The sequence below is a fragment of the Zootoca vivipara genome, chromosome 3 (assembly GCF_965207765.1).
Source record: "Zootoca vivipara chromosome 3, rZooViv2.hap1.1, whole genome shotgun sequence".
In the NCBI taxonomy this organism is placed as follows: domain Eukaryota; kingdom Metazoa; phylum Chordata; class Lepidosauria; order Squamata; family Lacertidae; genus Zootoca; species Zootoca vivipara.
In genome coordinates this window covers 108,520,572-108,544,870 of record NC_142586.1, presented here as the reverse complement: position 1 = coordinate 108,544,870, position 24,299 = coordinate 108,520,572, and the positions used below count along the sequence as shown (strand labels likewise).

General features: G+C 45.3%; 1 protein-coding gene across 2 annotated transcripts in view; it reads right to left on the bottom strand.

Annotated features, from left to right (window-relative positions):
- EML6 (EMAP like 6) overlaps positions 1–24,299 on the bottom strand; it is a 165,604-nt gene that overhangs the window by 25,759 nt on the left and 115,546 nt on the right. For both annotated transcript variants that reach the window (XM_088667421.1, XM_060273134.2), the window contains 3 exons: positions 23,616–23,792; positions 23,284–23,485; positions 22,389–22,515 (listed from right to left, as the gene is read on the bottom strand). In XM_088667421.1, the coding sequence (XP_088523547.1) occupies positions 22,389–22,515; positions 23,284–23,485; positions 23,616–23,792 (506 nt within the window). The remainder of the gene's footprint in view (positions 1–22,388; positions 22,516–23,283; positions 23,486–23,615; positions 23,793–24,299) is intronic.

Here is a 24,299-nt window from a genome sequence, read left to right as displayed (position 1 = left end):
TGTGTGTTGTAGACATCTGACCCAAGTGACTTCTGAGTCCTCTTAGAACATGACTGTGTTTTCTGAAAGATTGGTTGCCAGACAAAGGCAGAATGTTTTTTGTTAGTGAGGTCTCGGCTTTCTATGATATTTACTGAGCATTTGTTTGGGGGTAATAATAACTGGCTGATTTTCTTCCTTTGCTTTGTTATGTAAGGATCAGCCAGCGACATTGACTCATAATTCTTTGTCTCTACTGCAGTAGCAATTAATGCCTGCAAAGTAAACAACTATAATTATTGGGGTGGTGGAAAGAGAACAGAAAATACAAATACAATGAGTTGTCAGAAACAAAGCCCTTATTGCTGGCTTTTATAAATACTGCTACTCTTCCATGCAAATGGCATAGAAGTCTATGGGTTCTTTCAGACATGGGCTTAATATTACGAATAAACCACTGAGATATCACAAATAGGATGCTGGCAACAAGGTGTTGTTGTTTTTTATTAATTTTTTTATCTGATTTCCCTTGGAAAGGATGAATCTAGATTAAATTGGGGGGCATATATGGGCTGGTGTTTTGGTAACAGTGATGTTAGTACTCGTTGCATGCATGCTTTTTGCAGAGTCCACATTGGGTTGCAAAAAACTTGCATGCAATGAGGAGCATCGATCCCAAGATTAACACCCATTTTGAAGACGATGGAAGGTCCCTGCGCAGATTGGGTCTTTGTAATCTTTAGCACAAAGACGAATTAGAATACTCTTGCGAATGAGAGACCTCTTTTTTTCCTTTTTCCTTTTTGGCCTTCAGTGACCTGTTAAGAGTCCTGGTTTCTTGAACTTCAAGAAGTAGTTTGAGAACAATTTTTTGGAGCGTAACTTTCTTACCACATGAACTGGGTTGTTGCACACAGTGCTCAAATTATGGCAGTAAAGATTGGGGGTGCATGATGACATGATTAAATCTGTTTCCTGCTCGGCAGGGGGTTGGACTGGATGGCCCTTGTGGTCTCTTCCAATTCTATGATTCTATGATTCTACCACTTGACTCCTTCCAGTTTTAGTAAAATTATCACTCTCCTGTAGTCTTCCTAAAAACAGTAATGGAGAGGGCTGCCACAAAAGGTAAGGAGTTTATGATCCCTTTGCCCCCACCCCTGTAATATATCCATTCAAGTACGCTGTGGGCAGCCATGAAAACATGAGCTTCATGGTGAGCACTTTTTTATTATTTTTAAAAAAGGAGATTTCATTGTTAGGTTTGGTTATTCAGCTGAATCAAGCACACGCATACAAAAACTCGCTAAGACATAAATGTGCACATAAGACATTTCATGGCTTGCAATAACCTTCTGATATTAAGACCAAGGTCTTGAAAATGCTGGCAGCATTAAGATAAACTCAAAAGTGTAAATAAATATTGACGGATGTAATAATGGAATACTGAATGGTATAGTTTTTGAAAAATATGCAGGGATTTGTGATTTGCAAAATGAACCATGGAAAGAGAAGAAGGGAAGTCATTGATATCTGAAAGATGTAAAAACGAGTACTTTAAATTGTAAAACAGAAAATAAAGGGGGGTGTGTGTGAATGACAAAGGTCTAGTATGTTTTTCCCAATGCACTGAATGAAATATGCAACAGATCAATTATTATCTTTGGAGAAATGCCGAGCATATTATAGTAAAATAAATAAATCCACTGGAACAGCCTTTCCCAGCTTGGTGTCATCCAGATGTTTTCACCATTGGGAGTTGTCACCCAAGACATATTGCAAGACATCAGGTTGGAGAAGGCGGCGGTCAAATGACAATCACAATGGAGGTACAGAAATATGTAGCAATGACCTTGGAAGCAGAGTTTTAAAAATATAGGTCGTCACAAAGACGACAGCTAATGTTGATTATCTCACATTATTTAGCTATAAAAAGTTGCAGCAAAGTTATTGAGGAAATAGCGGCAAACCAAACGACCACAACTCAGGTAGGTAAGTATGTTCAGTTTAAGCATGAGCAAAACACTTCAACACTGAAAAGAGTTACCTTGATCCCCTTGTAAGCAGCAAATAAAGCCAAGTGAGAAACTTAGTACAGTTCAGAGAAACAGAATCAGGCCATTATAGACATTCATGCACAAGCCTCTTTTGAACTGACCGGTCATTCCTATGAGGCCATGCTATTCAAGCATGCCAGCAAGAACTAAAACAGAAATTAAAAGAGTGCGCCAGTCCGCAAATTCAGAAAGATCATACCCTGACATCGTGGGGCAAAGTCTGCACTAAAGATCCTACAAGACAAGGAGAAAAGAAAGAGAGGAAGCTTTATCAGTGCTCCCCACATACTCCAAACAGCCCTGCAAAAAAGTCTTTTGGCATCTTGCACACCTAAAGAGAAGTCCAGAGTATAGTAACAGCTTCAAACAATAGATGGATGTGGGGTTTGTTTGTTTTTTGCTTTGCATTCAAAAGCATCATATATAGAACCGGTTTGCCATGGAGCCGACACTCAGCAGGGAATCACAACTCCTCGAAGAGTGTTCCTGTGCAATACAAGTGCTTGCAAAAACAAATTTTGTCACATCCCCCTATGTCTATTTGAGGTGCACACTTAAAAAAATATTTTGAATGCATACCTAAATACGTAATATTTGGAGTGGCCCCTTGTCCCCATCCAAAGGCAACTTTTCCCCATCCTGATGCTCTCCAGATGTTTCAGACTACAACTCCCATCAGCCACCACCATGCTGGCTGGGGCTGAAAGGAGCTGTAGTCCAAAATAATCTGGAAGGTGCCAGGTTGGGGGAAGGCTGTCCTAAGAAATAGCAGATTCACCGCTTCACCGGCCTGTAGTGCTGCAATGGAAGGAGAGTGTAGGATAGGGAATGTTTTCTGCATTATGTTGATCCAAAGGCTCTGTCTGTGAAGTTTCACTTTAGAGGGGTGGGGTGGCTGCAGAGAGTTAGGGCTCCTCCGCACTCCCACTTGTCCCATGTCAAGAAAACACGAAGCTTCCCCAGTGCCCTGCCCCTTCCCAGGGAAAACCTGCTCTTTGGCTCGAAATGGGAGCAATGAACATTGAAGAGCATAGGCGTGGCTAAGCTCTTGCTGTACAGCTGCCATTGACTCCAAACACCCAGTCTGTTTCGGTTTTAAGAGATTCCTTAAACAAAGGGTACAAAGCTCTCCACTACCCTAGACTGCCGACTCCTCCCTTGTAATGCAATGCTAGTAAATTCTGCAAGGCTGAAGTGGCAATTCAATAAGCATTTGGGTTGAAATGTAGTCCATTCACTCCTTTAGGCCACTCTTCTAATTCCACTAGAATTACCGTATTTTCCCATCTACAAGACGCCCCCATGTATAAGACGCCCCCTATTTTTGCGGCAACAACCAATCGCCAGTCCACCCTTGGCACTATCCATGTATAAGATGCCACCTAATTTTTGACATTGTCCTTAGGGGGAAAACCTACTCTTATACATGGAAAAATACGGTAAGCGAAAACCAGCAACTCGTGTCTAAGGAGCAATTTCCAAAAAGGGGTGAAGAACCGAAGGATTCCTCACCCCACCACCATTCCGCAGGGGAAAAATAGGAAAAAAGCATTGTTTGAAAAGTGATTTAAGGCTGTGTTCCTCTGCCCACTTACCTGGGAGTAAGCCCCATTGAACCAAATGAGAGTTACTTCCGAGTGAGCATATATAAGAAGACGGTGCTGTAACACAGCGATCCTATGCCCACGTACCCCAGAGTAAGCTCTGTTGGGCACAGTGAGACTTGCATCATTCTAGGCACTGGGATCACCAGGGCCAGGAGGCAATGGTGTGTCTGAATATCTTCTCTAACTTCCATTTCCACAGGAGCAGTAAGAAACCTGCCTGCCGCTCCAACATTGAGTAGCCCAGGCACTATCGACAGAAATGTCCATGGCTTGGAGCAGGGGTCTGCAACCTAAGGCCCATGGGCCACAAGCGGCCCATGGGGGTTGTTTAACCAGCCCACAAGCCGCCCCTGAAGTGAGCCGCCTGCTCAGTGAGTTCCCGCGCGTTGCGCTAAACCAGCACAGTGTGGCGTGGGGGCTCACTTCCGTGGCGCCGGAAAGCGTGTCTGTGCATGCGCAGATGCCAGAAATCACATCTGTGCATATGCAGACACCAGAAATCATGTCTGCGCAGACACAGCCACCAGAAATCGTGTCTGCACAGGCGCAGATGCCAGAAATCGCGGGCAGGCGCGCTATTCGACTCACAGAGGGATCTCCACTGGAGTGGACTGGCCCAGGAAAGGTAAATCTTGCCGACCCCTTGGTTGGCAATATCGAAAGCAACACGATGGCCAGAAACAATTACAGTCTAGAAAACTTTATGAAATAATGCAAAACATCAAAATTGGCCATTGTGTTGCTTTCGATATTGCTGAGTCACATTTTGCAATGCAGGGGTTTGTTTGTTTGTTTGTTTACCCCTGGGTTGGAGCAATGTTCCTCCTTGCCCTTCTCCAGGGGTCAAGGAGAAAGGGCAGGATGCTCTGCCGCCCTCTCAAAAGCAAAACACTCTCAGCATTCTGCTGCTTAGCAAAACGGACTACCGGAAGCGGTGGCATAGCACAGCTCCCAAAACTGCCTGTGGGGGAAACTGCTTTTCATAAACGATAATTTACACACCCTTAGGTAGAAGAGGAACAAGGAGGTGTTTGGATTTGGCACCACCTCTCTCTCTCTCTCTCTCTCTCCCATTACACCTGACTGTGGTTACACTCACACTTTACATTTAAAGCACATGGCTTCCCACAGTGAATCCTGGGAAAAGGGGTTTGTTAACGGTGCTGCGAGGTGTTAGGAGACGCCCATTTTCCAAGGGTGGTTTGACAATAAATCCTTCTTCCTAGGAAACTCAGGAAAGCCCTATTCCCATCGCTGAGCTACCATTTCCAAACAACTATCAGCACCCTTAACTAACTAAAGTTCCTGGGTACAGGTAGGTAGAATTGTGCATGCACATGAAAGCTCATACCAATGACAAACTTAGTTGGTCTCTAAGGTGCTACTGGAAGGAATTTCTTTATAAAGTTCCTGGGGGAAGTCATAATTGTTCAAATTGGGATGGTACTGCTTTAAATGTGTAGTGCAGAGAGTTCACGATCCTCAGCATCTATCACTCTTTGGAACTGCATGAACAGCATCAGGCATGCAGTGCTTGTAATTCCCAGGATCAGGGAAAAAGTTTGGTTTGTTTGTTTTTTGTAGGCACATGACATCAACCTAAAAGACTCAGATGTATGCATGGAAATTTGATGAAGCCTTAGCAGCAACAATTTGGAAAGTACTCAAAAGTTTCTCTCGAACCAGTTTTTCTCTTCTTTCTGTTTTAGTATAGTTTAGAAATGAACCGATTTCCACAGTTCTCCTCCTAAGGATGTCCAATACAGTTTATGGGGAAAGCAAGGCAGGATTTGTGAAGAAAGCGAAGGTGAAGACAGATGTAACATTAAATGTGGGAGAAGAGCTCTGCAAGCACATTCACTGTCTCAAAACACACAGGTACATTATATTGTCCTGGAACAAGCTGTTGGGAGTGGGTGGGTGTCCATGTTTTTAGCATGCCAGGGAAGAACAAGCAAGTCCCAGGGTACCTATTGGCTAACGCCTATGCCGTCACCAACCTACCTCTTCCATAACTCCCAGAGCAGATGGGCAAATGTTATATTTTTTAAAAAGTTTGTGGTTTTTTAAATTGTTAACTGAAGAATATAAAAATTAACAAAGGGGAATATACTATTTAAAAAGAAGCTGGTCAGTCTGCCTGGGGAGTTGATCCAGTCTTCTGTTTGCAAGACATGCATAAGTGCAAGGGAAGTTGTGAAGCGCGGCTCATACTGCAGGTTTAAGAACCCAACATGACTACTTTTAAGAATGTTACATCTGTTTTCACCCCAGGAAGACACTGCTCACCATGACATAAGCCATATAGGAGAAGAAACACAAGATATAATTTGAAAATGTATACATACATATAAAATTTTGTAAAATTTTATATTTCTCTATGCACAGCACATATATGCGCAAATACTCAGTATATTCATATATACATAAACATGTATATATGCACACATATGCCTTTTGCAGTCTCATAGCACCTCAAACATTTGTCTAAGAGATGTAAAACTAATGCCACATCACAAGTCATGTAACACTCCTAGAAAGTCTGATGAAAGCTGGTTTGTGACCCCCCCAAACCACTTAATTCTGAACAATAAAATGCTATGGAGGTGAAATCTGTATGGTTGTTAGCAGAATATATTTACCCTTAACACATTTTAGTAAGCTGAATGGTACATTCACAGAAAGCTGTGTGGGTTTTATTTCCCTCCCCCCCCCTGGGTGTTGCATATACTTACTTGACAATTCCCTGCCTCCAAAGGAAAGCAAGTTAAAACATAATACAAGTATTAACCGTTTCTTTGCAGTAACATAACAAGGAAGTGTGTGTTTGCCACGAATGGCACTCAGAGAAAAGTACAAGTGTTCTCAAATATTGCAGAGGAATTTTCCAATGTTTTGCGAATGTAAAGCACCACAAAACTCAAACCTGGCACTTTGGCAAGCCCAGAGTCTTACTCTTCAAGGAAGAGGGAGAGTTTTTGGCCCAATATTTGTTGTGTTGTACTGCACATCAAAGTGCAAGTAGATAAATAGGTACTGCTACAGCGGGAAGGTAAACGGCTGCTCTGGTTCGCCAGAAGTGGCTTTGTCATGCTGGCCACATGACCTGGAAGCTGTACGCTGGCTCCCTCGGCCAATAACACGAGATGAGCGCTGCAACCCCAGAGTTGGTCACAACTGGACCTAATGGTCAGGGGTCCCTTTACCTTTACTGCACCCAGATAATGGTCAGCATTGCAGCTCAGCAGCCACTTGGGCCAGGTTATCGGGTGAACCAACAGGAGACTAGCTGGAACTGAGCTAAAATGTAAACTGGATTTGCAAATCCTGAAGCCTAAGTAAGTAATCATGGGAAATATGTTCATATGAGTCACCCTTCAAAGTGTAGATAGAAAGAGACCTGAGTAGGATTTAGTCGAATTAGCAGTGAAGAGGCACAAGTTACAAGAAAATATGTGAAGCAGGAATAGCTTGAGCTATGCATAAATATTGTTCTGCATGGAATAAATTAATCCGGGGTTCTTTAAGGAAATCACTGCTGTTTCAGCCAGAGGACTTACTAGAAGTTAAAGGCTACAGAACCCTGATTGAGAAACAGAAAATGCCAAGCCAGGTAAGGAGGGGAAGATAGCAAATTGACCAGTGCAGTTTGGTTGGAGAGGAAAAGTAAAAGCAGAGAGCTTGTTCTGTTGGAGACAGAAGGCAAAGCGAGGACAGGTTTGTTGAAAGAGGAAGGGTAAAAAAAATAATGCTCAAGTGGACTTGATCACCGGACACTTGTTTTACCAAGGATAGTGAAACCATGAATTCTCCAGTAAAACAGTTCTGCTACTTGAATGCTGCTTATTGCATTCACGTGTCACTCTGACTCTGCTTACAAATATGAGCAAGCAGAAAATCAGATTAATATAATCAGAGCGGAAGAGGATTTAGGGGACCTTTTTTTCAAGCTACCAATTGTTTTGCTGTGGGTCCTGGCATAGCAGATCAGTGATTAATAGGTTTGCTCAAGACAAGATGTTTGTCTCCTTCTTAAACAGTGATGTGCGGGAGTAGGATCTTTGCAATTTCACTAACCTCATAGTCTGGGTATGGTTGGAACTGTACTGAACATTCCCCAAAGCTCAAACTAATACTTTTTGGTGTAGATTTCCCATTGGCCTATTTTCATTGCAATACTAAGCGCGCTATTGAACACAGCAAGATTTACTTCAGAGTAAATAGGCACAGAATTGCAGAGTTAGGCTCCCATCGTGAATCTGGGCTCCCCCACCTCTTCTGGAATAGCATCAAAGAGGAGTCCAGAAGATTTCACTTCAATTTCAGATTAACCTCAGTTAATTTTAATCATGTCCAGTTGAAAAAGGCCAACTTCAAACCACAGTTTATGAAGCCGGCTTGATTCAACTAACCATAGTTAAGATTAATAGCAACTGAGGGTTGGGATGACACGCCAAACTGTGGTTTATTTAAAATGGAAGCAGAAACTTCTTCTCTTTTGTAAAGTTCTTTTATTATTATTTCAAGAAGGAGAACTCCTCGAGGAGGAAAGGGGAATACAGGAGAGCTTATGGCTGCTTATAGATTTCACCTCCTGCCTGAATTTGCTGATAACTTGGATGGTCTGGAAGATATTTCTTCTGGTTGGCTTTTTTTGGAATTCGTAGCTGGCAGACAAATCTCTTTCAAACTGCTGTACTGGCAGTATTTTCTCAATTTAAAAAAGTAAATCGGGTCAATGAAATATGACCAGCCCTTTGGCTGTGTGGGGGTGTTGCAGTGCATCAGTTGATTACATCTCACTTCTGGGCAAGCAGACTCTGCTTTTAAGAAGAAGAGAAGAAGAAGAGTTTGGATTTGATATCCCGCTTTCTCACTACCCGAAGGAGTCTCAAAGCAGCTAACATTCTCCTTTCCCTTCCTCCCTCACAACTAACACTCTGTGAGGTGAGTGGGGCAGAGAGACTTCCGAGACGTGTGACTAGCCCAAGGTCGCCCAGCAGCTGCATGTGGAGGAGCGGGGAATCGAACCCGGTTCACCAGATTACGAGTCTACCGCTCTTAACCACTACACCACACTGGAAGGACCTTGTCTCCTCATCGTTTCCAGCATACTCTGGTGTGCATTGAAATACAAATAGCAGACAGTCTTGTGAGCAATGCCAAAACGCAAAGCAATATTCTGGGCCAAGCTGTCTAACTACTTCACTGGCTTGTATCTATTGCATACACTGGCAGACTTTCCTTTCTTGTGCAAAAGGAGCCTCAGCTGTACTGAAAAGTGTCATAAAGGACTGCCTTGCGCCAGCTCAAAGTGAGCGATTTCTGCAGGCAGCCTGATAGAAGCCAGAAGCATTATAGTCCTCAGTATGCATACACCTGCCTGAGCTAAGGGAGCATTCCACACACCAATCTTACGATTCTGCTAAGAAAAAGAACAAGAGGGAGTGGCTTTCTGGAATTCTCAGTTGAGTTTGCACTGACAAGGAGCGATCACAGATTTTATACAGAAAATAATGGGTTTCCTCCTAGCCCCCCCCCCCAATCATTGCTCTCATTTTGGCTACTTCATTCTGTACTGAGCCACTCAATATGGCTTGGCAGAAGCTGGCATGAGATCAGCAGACCTGTGCCTTCTGAATGGCTGGCTCCCCAAGATCACTTGCAGAAGCAAGTGCAGAATATTTGATACCTGCCCACACCTAAAAAAATCTGGGCTGTTCCTTCTTTAAGTTCTCCCATTGTCCATTTTGCAGTATTAGCTTATCCTGAGCTGTCCACATTACCTATGCAACTGTTGGAAGTGGGAAGCAGATCAGTTTGCTTAGAAAACTCCGGAGGTGCGCGGGGAGCGCGAGCCTGGGGCTGCCTCCTCCGCGCCCTCAGCTGTTGAGCGGCTTCAGGCTATAGTGCGGAAGCTCCGGAGGCGTGCGGGGAGCGCAAGCCTGGGGCCACCTCGTTGCACCTTTCAGCTGTTCCGCGGAAGCGACCCCATGCTCCCGCTCCCCGAGCGAAGCTCCGGAAAGCTGCCTGAAGCCGCTGAGTTCGGCGCCCCTGATGGCCAGGCACCCTGGCGCCTTGCGCCACCCAGCCCGAGCCTAGGGACGGCCCTGGAGGCGCCCTCTCCGCTTGCTCGAGCCGGGCCTACCCCTCCAGCAGCTAGCGCGCCGAGATGGGCTCCAAGGGAAGCAGGGGAAGGCCACGGCAGAAACAGAGAAGGCCGCTAGCTGACAAGGTAAAGAGACTGCTTTTTACCCCTTCCCCCCTCACCAACAACCAAGGAACTCTCTTTTTATTTTCTACTTTTTATTTTTTTTTTCTAATTTTTATTTTTATTTATTTATTTTTTATTCCACTTATATTTTTCCTTAAAAAGGTCAACAACAACTCTGGGAAATGGGGGGGGGGCAGAAGATGATCTCGCCTAGGGCACAAAAAACCCTAGCACCGGCCCTGCCAAGAAGCACAAACTTTCTTTTTTTTCCATACTAAGTCCATTCTCAATGCATTACAGTTACGTCTGTGTGCTCCAAAGAAGGATTCATTTCAGGATAGTTAACTTCTTCTGTTGCATACGAACTCAAGCTGCGAACAGTAACTTTGTAAGGTGCCATTTATATAGATGGCACAGCAGCAACAGAGAGGAGATAGGGAGGTAAAAGCCCTTTTCAGATGAAACACTCAGGTGTTTCATCCATGCAAACATAAAGCCTGTGCATCTCTCATGTAAAGAGGACTAGACAGACAGACAGACACTTCCTGTTCGCCTGCACATTCCATGTTCTCCATGGCTCACTTTCTATATTTTCCTTATATTCTTATATTATATTCCTTCCTCAAAAGGGGCAAATGAGCTGGTCCAAGCTCCAGCAGATGCACACTGCTATAGCCCCCAAGCCCTCCCCCTCTGTCCTCGGCCACCATCAAAAACTGCATGGACGGCATTTCGAAAGGAGCAAATAAACTTAACGTGTGAACATCCATAAAGCAATTTAAGCATTTCTCCTAAAAGTACCTTCTGCACACACAAAAGGACCAACTTTACACAAGTCAGTTAGTCTTAAGCATTCAAGTCGCGATGCAAAAAAAAAAAATGGGAGCCATTTTAAAATATGAGCTTGTAGTTAGTATTGGCAATTTTTCCCAGACACAGTAGACCAACAGAAGAGATACAGCAAAGCAGTGTTGGTGGGGTTGCATATGCTCTTCAAGGTGTGTTAGAGTGGCGCTGTCTTAATACTTCATATTTGAGTTGAGGCATGCTTGCCAAAAAGGATGCCCGTACTGCATTGGTTGTATTAGAGTAAGGCAGCCAGGGGGAGAAAGCAGAGCTTCAATGTGCCTTGTGCAATTAACTTTCTGTTTAAGGGTCACTTCCCCACTGGTTATCATAGAGGTTATTTGTTCCCCCGGCCATGCAATTCAAAACAGACAGGTGCTTAAAACAAGGGATACAAATCAGGTGTTAGTAAAAGGCAAAATGCAAAGGCTTTGCAATGCCCCACATATCAGTAACATCAAACACCTGCAAACATCAGAAGTACCATCAACAATATGGCTTGCTTGGTTAAAGCCATTCAAGCCTGGTGCATATAAATATCTTTCTCATCCAAGGTACAATTGATTCGTGTCCTAAGTATAAAACTGTATGGCTTACAATTGCCCTGGCTTGTCCGGGACAGTCGCGCTACTGACCAAATGGTCCCGTGGTGTGGGAGCACTTCTTTTAGGACTCCCACACCGCGAGACTGTTCCTGTGGCTCCTTTGATAAGTGCCCCACTCCTAAATTAAGCAGACAGAGCAAGGGGCGGAGAGCCAATCAGAGGAGCAAGAGAAAGAAGGAAGGGGACGAGAAAGGGGGAGATGGAGGGGAGGTAGAGATAGCAAAAATGAGAAGGGAGAGAAGAAAAATGGGGGGGGGGGAGGAGAGAGAAACATCCATTAATTTTCTCAATGAAATGCACATACTAAAATCACCGCAGGATTTATATGCCCAGACCCGCCTTGTTAAACAATCGTTACAATACAAATTTCACTTCTCTCTTTCTGTTGTAGAGGAATGCCCTGAATTGGAAGGAAACAACAAAACATTTGGAGAAAGAAGAATCAAGGTCTGCGAAGTTTAAGGGATGCAGAAATGAGGTTCAAAACAGCAGCTCTTTAAAAACAATTCTCCACCAACTCCTCAAATTGGACCAAGTAATGGAACTCAGCTGCAATTTTTTTCTTTTTGGGTGCAAAAGCATGACCCAGCTTGGAATATTTTAAGGTTAAAACCTAAGTGTTCGTGGGGCATATTCAATGTAGCACTATGGCTAAAGCTCTTTCAGCGGAAGGATTTCTCCTTGTGCGACAAAACATTCTTCCCCTCTCCTCCTCAGCACACCCCCAACGTTGGCTTTGGGTCCCCCTGCAACTCTCCAGAGCAGATCTGAAAACAGCATGAGATGTGGAGGGGGGCACGCTTTGGCGTTCATCCATCACTTCATAAACTGTGCTTTATGAAGGCTTGGAAAATTAAATGCAGCCCCTAGGCCCCAATACTATTTCTCACAAGTATACAGTTTCTCTGTGCACAAACCACATTGCGCTGAAGATGGAGAGAGCTGGTATCTTGTAGACTTGGTTTCATTTTTAATGCACGAAATTTCTAGCCTTCATAGCTGTGACCTATGAGGATCCAAGTCATTTCTCTCTTTCTCTACAACCAGTCAGAGAGGGCCTGTGAAGACTCCACCAAAAACTGAAGCAGGCCTTATGGGTCAGGGAAGGGTCTCTTCTGTAGTGGCTCCTCGAGTCTAGAAATAACTTACCTAGGGAGGTGTCCATAGCCTGTAAACTTCCTAAAGCATTTTTTTTTAAGATTCAGGGCTAAATCTGCATTCAAATAACTGGTGGCCGGTTGAAACAATCTATTGGTCTCTGTTACATTTAACTTTATTGAAAATTACTGGATGGGTTTGGTTTGTAACGCCATTTAGATTTGTTGCTAAAGCTTTTTTTTTTGTAAGCTGTTGCAACAATCTCGTATTGTTAGCCGATTGAGCATACTGGAAAGCAAGGTAAAAAGTCGTGAGAATAATTGGAAGGTTGCCCCTGGTTTTCCAGGCCTGCGAGAGCTCAGGCTGAGCTGGTCTCAGCTGGGACTCCACGTGTCTAACAAGAGTCCACCAGCAAAGGCTTCCAATGGCCTCCCCTTGGCTTCTAATAGTTCAGCAAACCCAGCAGAAACTGTGCAGCAGAAACCGTGATTTCAATCCGCATTGTTGGAGCTGTCTGAATGCTCCCATGGTTTGTAAGAAGGAGGAGGGAGGGAGAGAGAGAGAGAGAGAGAGAGAGAGACTCCCTCCTTTTCCAGCTTGCATAGCTGTCAAGTTCTCCCTTTAAAAAAAAGGGAAAATCCCTTATGCTGAATAGGCTTCCTCGCGAGGAAAGGGAAAACTTGATAGCTATGAGCTTCTGGAAACTCAGCATTTAAAAACCCCAGGGGACAACATGGGAGATATTATTGGCATCTAGCCTGGATGGCTGCTGCAGGCTCTGGAACTACAGCTGCTGTGGTTTATGATGATTGGCATGTGTGCCTCCGTATAAGTGGCACATACAAATATTGGCTGCTGAGCAGAGGAGTGGATACACATGATGCATAGCTGCCAAGTTTTCCCTTTTCTCGTGAGGAAGCCTATTCAGCATAAGGGAAAATCCCTTAAAAAGGGGGATAACTTGGCAGCTATGCACATGGCAGATGCTTGCAGAGGTGTGAAAAGAAAGACTGCAGTGGTGTGTGGGGAGAGGAGGCTAAGACTCGAGACCAGAACCTGGGTGTGGGGTGGTCTTAAAGAAATAATGCATCAAGTCAGGGAAAGAGAGAAGTTGCTTGGCTGGGAGGAAACTAATCTCTTGTGACTGTAAGGGTGACTCCCTACAGAGAGCCAGCCCCCACCATCCTGATGTCCACCTGGATGGGGGGAGGACAGTTTGGAGTACCTGCTGGTATGGGAAGGGCCTCCAGCCTCACGCAATGCCTGGGTGCCAGCAGAGTGTGTGCAGGAGGAATACCTGGTAGAGGAATTCCATGCTCTGTTTCCACATAGGCCCAGACCACCAAGGTTTGGGGTGGGGGAAGTTGTGGCACCCCCAAGCAGCGGGGCCGACTCTAGAGGCTCCCCACCGAGTGATGAGGGGGAGGCAGACTGGGAAGGTTCTTCACCTACAGAAGAACAGGAGTGGGACGCAGGCGACCAGCAGGATGCCCTGTGGGGGTGGGACGCGTCTTTCAGGAGGGGGAGGGGGAGGACTGGGAATAGGTCTTCATTCCCACAGGCTCGGACAAAACAGACTTCCTGGGCTTCCAGTCATCCCCCCCAAGTACAGTCCCAGAGCACGGACTGGGAACAGATTTTCACTCCCACAGGAACGGATGAAACGGACTTTCTGGGATTTCAGTCCTCGCCCCACATGCTATCCGCCTCAGGAGGGGAGGGGGGTCATGGGGGTGGATGTAAGGGTGACTCCCTACAGGGAGCCAGCCCCCATCATCCTGACGTCCACCTCGCCAAGCACAGAGAGCAGCAGTGGGTCTGAAGCAGCGGGGGGGGGGGAAGAGACTCGGATGGGGAGAGAAATCAGAGTGAGGAACAATGGGAGAGCTCAAGGGCGGAGAGATGCAGGCAGAAGCTCAGGGATGTTGGAGAACCCTGTCACAGACCGCTCAGGGAGGAAACTGAGAGGGCATCGCTCCTTCCGGCGCAAGAGTTAAGGAGAGCGCTGCAACGCAGGTCGAGGGGGAGGCGTTTTGGGGTGCCCCGACTACTTTGCTGGTGTAAGAACAGACGTACGCCATTGCCGGATTCTGATTCGGAATGAGAGGTCATGTTTTAAGCTGTCTCTGCACTGTAAATAGCTTGCAAACTGGACTCAAGCAGAGTTACTCTAGAGTAGCCACGACGACCCTCTGACAGTGACAAAACACATCTCCCGAAAGCAGAAACAGAACAGGTTAAACAGCACTGACAAATACGTTTTTGGGTGCAATGAATTCAAATCTGCTATTATTTTAGTGACTGGACAATATTTAGGTTGGTTAAGTCTACATCTGATGAAGAAGCACATAAAGGTCTTTCAGAAAACCAAAGAATTTTAAATTTATCTTTTTGAAAAATCCAGGTAATGCTAAATACCCGGTAATAATATTAATATTAATATATGACTGCAAATACTTTCAATCATTTTAATGATTTCTATGCAATTTTACACACATATTGCTTACCAAGCAAAACTAAACCATATTAATTTAACAAAGATATCTTTTGAATTCCCAAATCATGTTACAACTTTTTAGAACGCTTCATTTTTGAAAGTTGAATCATTCAACACAGGTAAGTAGCAGCTTGCTCATTGCTGGTTTGTTATTGTTTATTTTACTCTATGCAACATACTTCCTTAGAGGAATCTGGTGACTTTGACAGTGGGCAGCCAATGCAGTGGGCAGACAGCTCCATCTGCAGAAGACAAATCCAGAGAAGACAAATCTGGATTCGGCCATAAACTTTGGGGCCAGCTGCTATGAGAAAAATCGAATTGCTGCCAACCCACACAGAATTGTTTCTGTAGATAAAAGGTATGTAGTAGGGGAACCATGAACACCAACCTAAGTTATTTGAAGAGTGATGGGATACAAATGTTTTTAAAAAGTAATTCTTAGCAGTTTCCAGTAGACTTCTTGAAAATACACGAGTGGCTTCAATTAAATTAACTGTGTCTCACTGACTTGGTTCACACAGCATGGTAAGCCAAGCAAAAAATGTTAGCTGCAACTCGTGGTTCTCAAGGACTAAGTATAGCCATGATTCCAGGTTCAGGTCACATACCAGGTCAAACTTTGGCTCACCTCAGTGTGACTCAGGAGCTTTTAAAAAACAAAACAGGGGGGAGTAAAACAGCTACAAATGCGTCTTGGGGAGTCCACCCATTTGAGCAATCCCAGTAAGCCGTAGTTCGGCTTGCCATGTTGCGTGAACATGGCAAAGGGCTCTGAAAATGGATTAAGACACTTTTCAGTTTAGGATGTGCTGACATTTCCAGGACACAGAACGCACTGTACCAACAAGTGTAAGACAAGCGAGACCTGGAACAAAATATTGCCGTGTATCGTGACGCCTAACAGGAGCACTCCTGCTGCCAGCCAACTAGCCAGCAACCATATCCTTCTCCTGGATTACTGTAAGATGCAAAGAGCTCAAAGCAGAGCAACCCTGCTTTCCATTTTTATTTTCCACACCCAACACGCTGTCTACTAAGCATACACAGTCGTTATTGGGCCATCTGGAGATATATATTTTATTTTATTGTCCTTTAGGTTGTTTTTTATCTAAAAATGATTTTTCATAACTCTACAAATCCCAAATTCTTCTCACTACTTAGTGGTCCCATTCAGGTTCAACTCCTGTGGGCACTCACCACCCAAGTTTGCAATTAGAAGGAGCGATGCTTGAAAGGGCCCGATGCTTTGATTCCAACACCACCTGCAAGTAAGGATGTTTCAAAACAAAACAACCAAGACCTGAGTTCTCAGCGTGGCCACATAACATATTGTAACAGTGGGTTGCATCCAATGAAGTCATCCCATTTCTGCAAGGAATATCCGTTGTGCAATGGAACTTCCTTCCCGTCTCTTCTCCCTGTACCCCTGCCACCACCACCACCCCTTGCAAATCTGCTCCAGTGGGCTGGAGAAAACACTAGAACAAATTGAGGGGGGCATAAAGAGGGAGGAGAAAGAGGACAAGTTCCATTGCACAACTGGAAGTCCTTGTGCAAACAGATTCACCATAACTCAATCTGCTTGTTTGTTCCCTAAAGATCCAATCTGTTTCTTTCATTTGTGGGCGGGGAGCCAAGGGGTTATGGCGAAGGTATCTCATACAACAGGTGGATTAAGAGGAACCCAAGGAGAGGGAGAGGCAACACCATGCAGGTATCCTTGGAAGGTGAAGGAAAGTCTGAGCCATTTGAAAGAAGAATCTGGTCAGGTACGGACTGGCAGGGGGACAAGCTGCCGACATAAAATGTGGGCTTTATGGGCAAGTCTGGATGGGTGGTGCAGTTTGGAGAAGTCAGAGCTATGGAGGGGAGACTGTGAGGGGAGAGACTTCATCAGGCAAGACCTTCTTCCACCTGCCCATTTCCATGTTGCTCACAGGGAGCAGCAGCAGCATGTTGTGACTACACCAGAGGGCCTCCTGAGCCAGCTGATAGTGTTTCCATGGAGATCTGCCACAGCATATTAACGCTGCCTTTTGCTGGCAAGGAAGGTGCCAAAGTGAAGGAGAGGACAGAGGAATTGCATGTATCCTGTATTCAAGGAGTAGCAGTGACTGCTCTGCACACATCACAGGCAGTAAATAACAATGCAGAGAGCGGAGGCCTCTTGCAGCCTTGGAGAAACAGTGCCAGCTAGATCCACGAGTAAACTCTGAGTCCTTTGTGCTGTTCCAGCTAAGCAAAACAACTCTAAGCCCCGCTTATTCAACACAAAAGCAGTTTACAGCTGCTTAGCAGCACTGGAGTGACAAACAGCAGCACCCAAAACGTTCTGCTAAACCTATTATTTTGGCTCGTTGTTTTCTGAGCCTGGTTTTGCTTCCCACAGACCCTGTTGTTGCTTTGCCCTCCTCTCATGTTCAAACAATAATTAAAAGGCTACTGTTATAAGAATTTTGAGGTCATATATATATATATATATATATATATATATATATATAATTGTTCATAAAACATGTACATGAATGTACAGAAACATGTCTGAGGCAGCACAGGAAGACAGGCCTGACTGACACCATTTTGACTCTCTCTCTCTGACCAGGTGTTCCTCTGCAAGGAAGAAGGGGGGTGGGGGGAACCTTCTCATTGTCTCAGGAATTAAAGTGATAATCCCTGGCATCCTGATACCTGAGTGCCAGACAAAAGGGTGTGATTAACTTGGCTGGGAAACAGGGAAATGTAAATATCTCTCTTTTTTGTTGATTAGGTTTTGGGGGCAGGGGGCAGGGTCCAGGATGCTCAGATTACTGCCACCAGACCTCCCCTTTCATGATGTACCTATGATGAATCTAGGGAGGGCGGTCTTGGGCTACACCCCTTCTGTGATGTATGGGTGATGCTTCTGGGGGGTGGGCTGAAACCAATTTCAAATTTCTTTTTAAGGGCAGGACACCTTTGTTTGGGGTTCCTTCCTTGTTCTCCTGCATGAGGGGAAGGACCCTGTTGCAACAGCGAAAATAAAGGCTTTGCTTCTCAAACTTCTCTGGTTGGCCTCTGTTATATTCTCCAACTGATGGAGAACCCAATAAGGGAATAAGGGCAGGTTTTTGCCCATATCACTACCTTTCAACAGCATGAAGGTACTGATTTTGCATCAAGTAAATACCCTAAGATTTTTATTTTTATTTTAAAAAAACCTTCCACAGAATCTGAAAGAAAAATCCACTCACATCCATACTGTTGTTTAATGTGGACAACAATCTTCCTGTACCTCCCATTAATTCTCCATTGCATATATGACTTTCTCCTCCAAATCACAGCCTTCTCACTCTTTCCCCTCCCTCAATCCTAATTTTCTCATACCAGGGATACTCCGAAATGGAGAGGGAACGAGAAAATCCAGAGGCAGTTCTTTTAGACATTGGTCTCCCAACACATTTAGTCTCATATGGAGAGGAATTTCAAGGTTAGGCTTGAAATGTGGTCTTGCTCGCTGACAAGGCTTTCACATGGTGGCAGCAATAGATAACATGCAGAGCCAGCCCACTCATGAGGCAGGGGGAGGAAGCTGCCTCAGGTGGCAGAAGCCCAAGAGGTACTAGCACCTTCGCAGGCACCCTGCCACCTCCACCACCAGTGGAGATGTGGCGTCAGCAACAGTGCTTCCAGTGAAATTTTGCCAAAATTTTCTGAGATCTTGCCAAAATTGCCGGAGCCTACCATTGCTGCTGTGCAACCCAGGTAAGGGAGGTTGAGGCGGCGGCAGGACGTCATGCCTCCCTTGAATAAATGCCATCCTTATGTGAAACTGATGAGGTACAGTCACTGTTTGAGGATGCAATCAGTACCCATGCCTCTTGGATAATGTAAGAATTGGGCTTCCGGTCACAATGCCTGCTTTAATGAAGGCAGCCCTACTGACAGCGGGGGATCGTCGGCGAATGAAAAACAAGGATGACAGAGGGCAAATTAACCTTGCAAATTCCCCCGAGAGATGGGGGTGGGGGGTGGGCTTCACTTACAGTTCATCTCAGTACCTGACTCTCACTCCAGCATGGAATGCAGGAGGCAGGGAGGCGCTGAGTGCAAAAGCACTTTGCCTGGTGAAAACCCTCCTACGCCGCCATTAAGAAGCAGAGGTTCTCTGTTTAATTGGATTTTTAATTGTCTTTAAAGTACCGGCATATGATGGAAAAGGGCTGCAACAACATACTGCTACATGGATCAAAGGTTTGAATTGAGAAAATATTTTCTTCAGTGTCAGAGCCAGTTGGGGAGAGGGAAGCACATGGTTTGTTTATTCTAAGTTTCTTTTATATATTTATGATTTGGCAACCCTCCCCAGAATGCAAGACAAAAAGATATTTACAAGTGAGGAAGGGACGTTGGAGTAATAATTGATACTAACAAGCAAAGATGGAAACTGTGTGTGATCTGAAATGAAGAAAGGAGGGGGAGGGGAAGCTCAAGTATGATTGTGTTGGAAAGACAGAGTAATTCCCCTCACCTCTGCTTAAAAACAACAGACAAGGAAAAAGAGACTGAGATGCAGTTGTGCTACTGATGGAACGTAATCTAAAATAAAGTTTAATTGGGTCATAAATCTCTAGCTGGAAGGAAAAGAATTTGGGGGCTGTGATAAGAACACTGCAGAGATTCTGGGTGTTGGAAAGGAGTATTAAATCTCCAGCGGGTTCAAAAACTGCCCACCTTTTCCTAGGCTGAGGGGGAAATGGCAAAGATCTGTGACATGTTTTATTAGTGAGACAGAATGGTTTCTAGCAGACTGTCGCCTGTTCTGAGACATTGAAGCAAGGGATGGAGAGATAAGACCTCTGAGAAACTTCGAGATTCAGTTCCGCCTGAAGCTACAATGGGAGAGAACAACAGCTGGGAAGTAACAGAGACAACACCATATGTGGACAGAAGTAATCTCCATGGACATAAGAGTTTTCACACACAGGGCAGAATAAAGATAAAAGTTTGAGTACCTCACCTGAAGTTTTATAAATTTATGTATTATAACAACACAAATGGAATCATTAATTATGTAGCTGTTGACTAAGGGATTCTTACCGTGTTTCCCCTTTTTTAAGACACCGTCTTATAACTTTTTTCCCCTCAAAAAACACAAGGTGTCTTATTTTCAGGGGATGTCTTAATTTTTTATTAGGTTTTTATTACGGTACGGTACCTTACTGGCTCGGGGTGCTGCCATCCATCCCATCGCTAACATGGGAGCCGAGGGGCGCAAAATGGAGGCGGGAGAGTGGGGGGAGGGAGAGATGAGAGAGACGCGAAAGGCTCCGGGGTGAATGGCAAGTAGGTCGTCGGAAAGATGCCTGTGTAATCCCGGTCCGTGAGGGGGAAACGAGACCCGTATCCACACCTTGTCCACACCACCGAAACACACATTCATAAGGGGCGGCAGCTCAAGGAGTCAAACTTCCTTTCCCGCTTGAACGCGTGCAGAGGCGGGCAAGGCGAGGGTACGTGCGGGGACCCCCTTCGGGAATCCTCTGTGCCTTTAAACTCAGGAGGTCGAGTAGCCAGCCAGCCCCCCATGCGCGACATCTCTGAGGAAACGTGCTTTTACGCTGAAGTCCCGCAGTATTGCCGCAGGAGGAGGCGGTGGCGGTGGCACCCTGACTCCAGAGGGAACGGGGCGAGTTCGGCGTGGCCCGCCCACCGAGCACCCCCGCGTGTTTCTTGGGCAAAGTGGCAGCGGCAGCACCACGGCAGCGCTCCCTGAGGTGCTCCTGCCTCCCCACTGTTTCCATTAGCGGGCGGGGTGGGGTGGGGGCTCCCTCGCTTGCTCCTCGCCGCCCTTCTCCCTCCATGCATTGGCAAGGCCGCCTTTCAATCAGCCGCCAACTCACCCGCGGCGCGAAAGGGGCCAGCAGCGCTCCCGCCGCCGTTCATTGCCCCGGTGGGCCATGCAGCCCACGATGTTCTGTCGCCCCGGTGGCACGGAAGGGCTTGCAGGCCTCCCGCCGCCGCTCTGCCTCGGGCCATGCAGCCCATGACGCTCTAGCGGCGCGGAAGGGGCCCAGCAGCGCTCCCGCCGCCGTCCGTCACCCCGGCAGCGTGGAAGGGCCCGCTCAGCCTTGGGCCATGCAGCCCATGACGCTCCGGCAGCACAGAAGGGGCCAGCAGCGCTCCCGACGCCAAGGGGTTTCCCCGTTCAGGCGCTCGGCCAGAGTGGAAAAAAGTCCTGAGAAGAGCGGGGGGGAAGTCCTCCTAGCGCGGCTCGCCTGGCGACGCGCTCAATTCATGCACCCCCTCCCACCTGGTCTCAAGCCTCTCTGAGGCTCTAAAGGAGAGCAACAAGGTATGTCTTATTTTCGGGGTATGTTTTATATTTCGCAAATACTTTAAAATCCTACCATGGCTTACTTTATGACTACGTATTAAAAAGGGGGAAACACGGTATTACAACGGAAATGTAACTGACATTAATTAAGATTATGGAACACAATGATATAAGATCGGAAACACACCCAAACCACCACCTGCGGAGCCACGTTAACTAAAATGCATTAATTGGAAGTCGATCGGCATTTTGATAATTGTATAATTTGGGAATTAATTGTTATTGTTATAATTTGGCTACTATTGGGGGTATATTGGAAAACTAATAAAAAATGTGTGGTTTTTTTTAAAAAAAGATAATGTAAGAATTGGACCTAGCAGATAATATGGCCAGCTCCTGACCCAGAGACAGCAACTTTTGTTTTATCAGCTCCATGCTATTTTTATATGCATTATTTCTATAGTTCATTTTATCCTTCAAACCATCGGCTCCTGTTCTGCTGCACAGATTGTGGAGAAAGGAAGGTGGGAGAAAGGGCTTCTAGAGTGGAGGCTTATCTCCTGAATAGTGTCTTGATTTCCCCAAGCTATTAAAATAATAGACAAAGTTTCCAGGCGAAACTCTGGCAGCCACACTAAGGGAGAACCAGAAACTTCGCGAGTTGATGAAAAGATATGCAATAACCGCTGAAAGTTTTTTTTTAGATAAAAGAAAAAAATACTACCCCAAATGCAAACCCAGAACCATGGGGAAAGGTTTTTTCTTTTCTACTTCCGTTTGAAAGAAATACATGGTATCCCCAATTATATGGACAATACAGCTTGGTGGTACCTGGAATACATTATTTCAGCACAATACGTAGAAAAGCTGGAATTTAGCATTGGGAGATATGGCAGCATCCAAATAAGGGAGATGACAGCTGTAGATTTAAAAATGCAATACGTCTCAGCACCCACAGTGAACTTTAAACTATACACAGATGAACTTGTTAAAAATGGATGGTTGCACTATAACGCCTTGAAATAAACATGTTTCATTGCAAAGAGGAAGTGCCTTAGTTTGCAGAGTAATGTGGATGTTTCAATGTAGGTTTTGGAGCTGTGTGGAACAGCAGCCCCTTCGATGGAACAATGAAGAAAATTAACTGAGTGCCTCCCCATTGGCCATACCTTTCCTCCACGGAAACCTCCTTCAGCTGCTGGTGCGGTTTTGTGCCTTCCATCTCTCGGATGCTCACGGCATAGATCTTCGTGGTGTAGTCAATCGCCTTTTCTCTTGCAACATCACTGTCATAACCTTTGATGGGTGCAAAATGGAACACGGCACTTGTTTAGGTGTTTGCAATACCATAGCATAGAAATTAAATGTGCTGCACATGGTTCATGAAGCACAAAGCATGCTTCCTCATCATCTAAGGAAAAACAAAACAAAACAGGGTGCCCATGGCCAATGACATGACAGTTTGAAACTTGTAAATATCAGGGTGGTCCAAGGTCCTCTCTGATTAACTTATTTAGCAAACTTGGTAACACAGCACTGGCTGATCACCTCCTTCTTGTCTCGTACCCATTTACACACAACCCAGGATGAGCTGGGAGAATTCTGGGCTGTGCCATTTTAGAATGCAGGGCTGGGCCAGCATAGCTTTAACTGCTGCTCCAAATGGGGAGGGTGGGGGAAACCTTCCTGCAAGTAGTAAACTAGCAGAAAGGTGACATACACCCCTCGCCCTGATATGGTAGCTTATTACACAAAGAGGTTTTTTATTTCCATGGGGAAGCTTTCAAAAATATGGCATCCCTTTCCTCACCTAAGAAGGCTCAGTTTATATGCCACCACCTCCTCTTCCTGCATAATGTGTAGAATGAGTCTTTAAGTGAACAAAAAGCCCATGGATCTGGTCTCAACTCATAGCTGCCAAGTTCTCCCTTTTTTTTAAGGGAAATTCCCTTATGCTGAATAGGCTTCCTCGCGAGAAAAGGGAAAACTTGGCAGCTATGTCTCAACTGCATGTAGTGAAGTTTGGAAGTGTAACAAATAAAAAAAAAACATAGGCAACGTCACCTCCATCCTCTTCGGCATCCGTATCTGACTCCTCACTGTCCACTAGTTTGCTTTCTTGGGTGCCCACAAATTCTCGAGTCCAGATCATCAGAGCAGTGTCGGCTCCCCCCACTGTCAGAAGCACAGAGTCATTGTGTAACCAGCGGGCATTAGTCACATGGGCGCTGTGCCCCACGTACTTCTTGAACTTAGCATGCTGACCCTGCAAGAAACCAAGAGGATTCCTTCTGCTTATTTCCCATCTTCCCTTAAAACGCATGATGCCTCCACTGGCCAGCATGCTTTTGGAACATGTGTAAAGATGTCAAAACCTGAGCTGTATTGTACATTACCTTGACCGGGTATCTGAAGAGCTTTACGAACCCAAAATCATCCCCTGTAGCTAAGAGCGTGCGATCTTTGGTAAGAGAAGCTGCGTTGATAACGGTGACGTCGCTGGGCATCGGCCAAATCCCTTCGCAGGTAGGACCAAGGACACAAGTCCATGTGTCCCACTCGATCTTCTCAATCTGAAAAGGGAGAGAGAGAGAGAGAGAGAGAGAGGGAGAGAGAGAGAGAGAGAGAGAGAATGTATATATAGATCTATCTATCTATCTAGGAATCCATAAATGTAAGTGCAGCTCACATCCTCTAGGGAATTCATTCTTGCAGCATACACTTTTACAGAGTGGGCGAATTGTTCCTCCAGCTGCTCATTTTGTTCGAAAGATGTAGTGCAGTTAAATGTGCCTCAAATAAAGGGCAGTGATTGCAGCAGGCTCATTAAAAACACCAAATCACTGTGTGCTGTTCCATGCAACCCTATTTTTAAAACTTGAACCACTAAGCTCACGTCCGGATTTCTTTTCTTAAAAACAATGTCTTGCAAGAAACCCAAAGATTCTTTATTCCAAAGCAGAACCAAAGGTTTAAAACACATGTAATAATAATAATAATAATAATAATTTTATTTATACCTCGCCCTTCCCAGTCAAGACCGGGCTCAGGGCGGCTAACAACAAGAATATCAAAGCAAG